General features: G+C 46.4%; 1 protein-coding gene across 1 annotated transcript; it reads right to left on the minus strand.

Annotated features, from left to right (window-relative positions):
• Nucleotides 1–344: 344 nt before the first annotated feature.
• On the minus strand, nt 345–2,148 carry PHALS_10691 (uncharacterized protein; the record flags this gene model as incomplete). The annotated part of the gene is made up of 4 exons (XM_024726161.1): nt 345–398; nt 463–534; nt 1,955–2,077; nt 2,137–2,148. The coding sequence occupies 4 exons, from the start codon at nt 2,146–2,148 to the stop codon at nt 345–347; spliced, it is 261 nt and encodes an 86-aa protein (XP_024576865.1).
• Between the last annotated feature and the right edge of the window lie 762 nt (nt 2,149–2,910).

Consider the following 2,910-nt stretch of genomic DNA (forward strand, 5'->3'; position numbering starts at 1 on the left):
CATAGATGGCACCACTGAGTACACGTATAAGCTAGTGAATGGTATCGTATATGTCATAACGTCTTCTGTGGGTGGCACAATTGCCCCCAGTGCACACTGCCTCCCATCCATCCTGCTACCACCTCTAAACGACATCATCCCAGCACTCAACAATGCCACTGCGGTCTCTAGTGCCGTTGTGGGATATGACACAATCACTTGTGGTACCGGGATTTTGTCTCAAGCTACCCTCGGTGGTGCGACGTTTGTCATTTGCTCGTCGGGGTCAAATGGCTTTACCGTTTATGGAAGTGACATAGATATTGCCGTCGAGTACTTAAATAATTCGGTCACCATTACTCCTCCTACGTTGAGCAACGACGAAGCGCTGTCCTGCGAAAGAGTCGTAACGCCTCATGCTGTCTCAGACACGACGTTAGCTTTGTTGACCGGACAAGCTGTTTATTCGTCAAACCGGCGTACATTAGAGATAGATTCAACCGCGATACTATCCTCTTCGTCTTGTGGGTGCAAATCGATTCGGCGTCCTTGTATCTTCTTTCACGGACTTGGTGAAAACATTGAAAAGGCCACACTGCAAACAGAATCTGAGCACTTTGGTGATATATCCGAAAGTGCACCATGCTGCTCGTCGATTCGCTATGCTCAGCTGAACACGGTCGACAACCCGTGGACCGATGCTACGCTACAGCAGAAGGTTTGCAACTTTTCCCTTTCCGTGAGCAATACGAGCAGCATGTCGTCAAGAATCATTGCAGACACAATTGTTGTCACGCACTCAATGGGTGGTCTCATGATGGCAGGCGCACTCGCGAACGGGCAATGCTCTTTCGCACCAAGCACAACGTGGGTGAGTCTGAGTGCACCGATGGGTGGAAGCATGAGTTCCGACTATCTCCAAAATGCGTGCAGCGGAAGCAGTGTGTTTCTTCAGGCTGTTGCCAATCTCATTGGCCGATGCCCAGTCAACCGTGCTACCTTGGAGCTTGCATATCAGGATGAGTCGCACAGCACTTCCGCTATGAACGCGGCGTATGTAGCAGCTCAATCTGCATTCCGTTCGAACGTCAAGGCTGTAATGTGCAGCGACAACTTTTCAGGCCTAATCTCTATGGATCAAGCTGACTATCAGATGAGGGGCACCTTCATTAACCACAAGTCAAAGGAAAATGACGGCAACGTGGAATTTACTAGCTGCGCCGGAGGGCTGCCCGCGTCCATGTTCGGTCAAACATACAGCGATACATTCTACCTGACTGGCCTCAATCATGCTGACACGGCATTCCTCCACGGGGATGGGCTTTTCCTTGACTCCCACAAACCGATCAAATGGTTCGAATGCTTGCTTTAAAGTTTTTTAGCCAGTTAGCTCAAATGATACACGTCCCATATTGCTTCTTTCTTGACATGTTTCCCAAACGTGCTTACCATACAGTTTATGATTGTCGTATCCTCGATACATCAGCTGAAAGCTTACCATAACAATAATAGATTTCACAAAAATGATTGGCTATGATCCTGAGCATATTGCCAATAGCCTTGCTTCCTTCCACACTCAGACAAAATCATGATGCTTGATCATTGGGTCCTTGCGTCACCTTAAGCAGCGCTACGGGTGTCACGAATTTCTGTGAGTTTTGCAAACTATTTGTCCCAACGGCGTAAATGGCGTTGTGTGGCTGAACAAGATGCAGAAGCTGTGCTTGCCCACAGGACATCCGTGGATTTAAATTCACCAGCTAGTTGTGCTCTTGTTTGACTTTAATGACAGGTGTGTTCCACACAGAAGCGATAGCTTTGAGGACCATGGCTGAGCCATAGAGTAAGTTTGCTGTATTTTTGACGCCCTCAGATACTGCAGAATTTTGAGCGTACGGCAAAATCACAATATCGTCGGATAGGGGACCAATATTCTCTTAAGCACTTTAATGAGGCAGATCAATTTTGTTCCCACCAACGTGCTGATAAACAGTTTCACTTCACGCCGAGTTCGCTCGATCAAGACCTCGGTCGAAAGTAATACATAGTTGTTGATTAGGTCAACCCAGAACTGCCAGAGTTGCTTCTCGAAGAAAGACTGCAATCAAGTTTATACGACGTTAGGATGCGTGAGCTAATGCTGATGCAGACTATCACCTCGTGTTCCATGCGTTGGATATTTTAAGATCGATTGGTCCTTTTCTAGCAACGTGATTTTGATCCCTCCACGTTTCTTTTTTTACGATTACAAAACAACTATAATTATCAAAGCACCCCACGTTTTCTAGCCTGTCTACTTCCGCGAGTTTTATCCTTTGGAGGGCTTTCACCGAGAAAAGTCGTAGGATGTGATTGTTGAGGTGTTATGTTCCACTTCTCATTACTGTGTGCAATTCACGATGGCACTTTGCATGTTCAAGTGAAATCTTCTCGAAGATCAGGATTACAAGGTATTCTAGAAATACGTTAGTGGTTCGGAAATTTTTTTTCTTAAATCTGCCCCGCAATTAACAAGTCTCTCTTTAGAGTAATGAGCCCCACATTCCAGGCCCGACGAGTTGATAATAACTGCCAGCAAGTTCGAGTCGGAGTTCAACGCACGAATGGCGCCAAGTGGGAGATACTTGTAAGTACACCTTTATGAAATGAAGCCAGAAGCCACAGCGCGCTGTGGGACGGACGATCGATCAGCCGCAGACATCAAGTCGCGATTTATTTTGGCTCAAATGCTGAGTCCTATCTTCCTACGAATGATTTGAGAATCATCTGCTTTATTTCGCAAAAAAAACGCTGTGTGCGTTGTTCGTGAAGCAGTCGCTCAACAGTCACAAGCAGTTGAGAAACGATCTGAGTTGATGACTCTATCGAGAACGAATCTTGCCAGGTAATAGATCTTTCCGGAAAAAAAAAAGCCGAAGTGGATCCGCCATG

This window comes from Plasmopara halstedii (genome assembly GCF_900000015.1).
Source record: "Plasmopara halstedii genome assembly, contig: Scaffold_525, whole genome shotgun sequence".
Lineage (NCBI taxonomy): Eukaryota > Oomycota > Peronosporomycetes > Peronosporales > Peronosporaceae > Plasmopara > Plasmopara halstedii.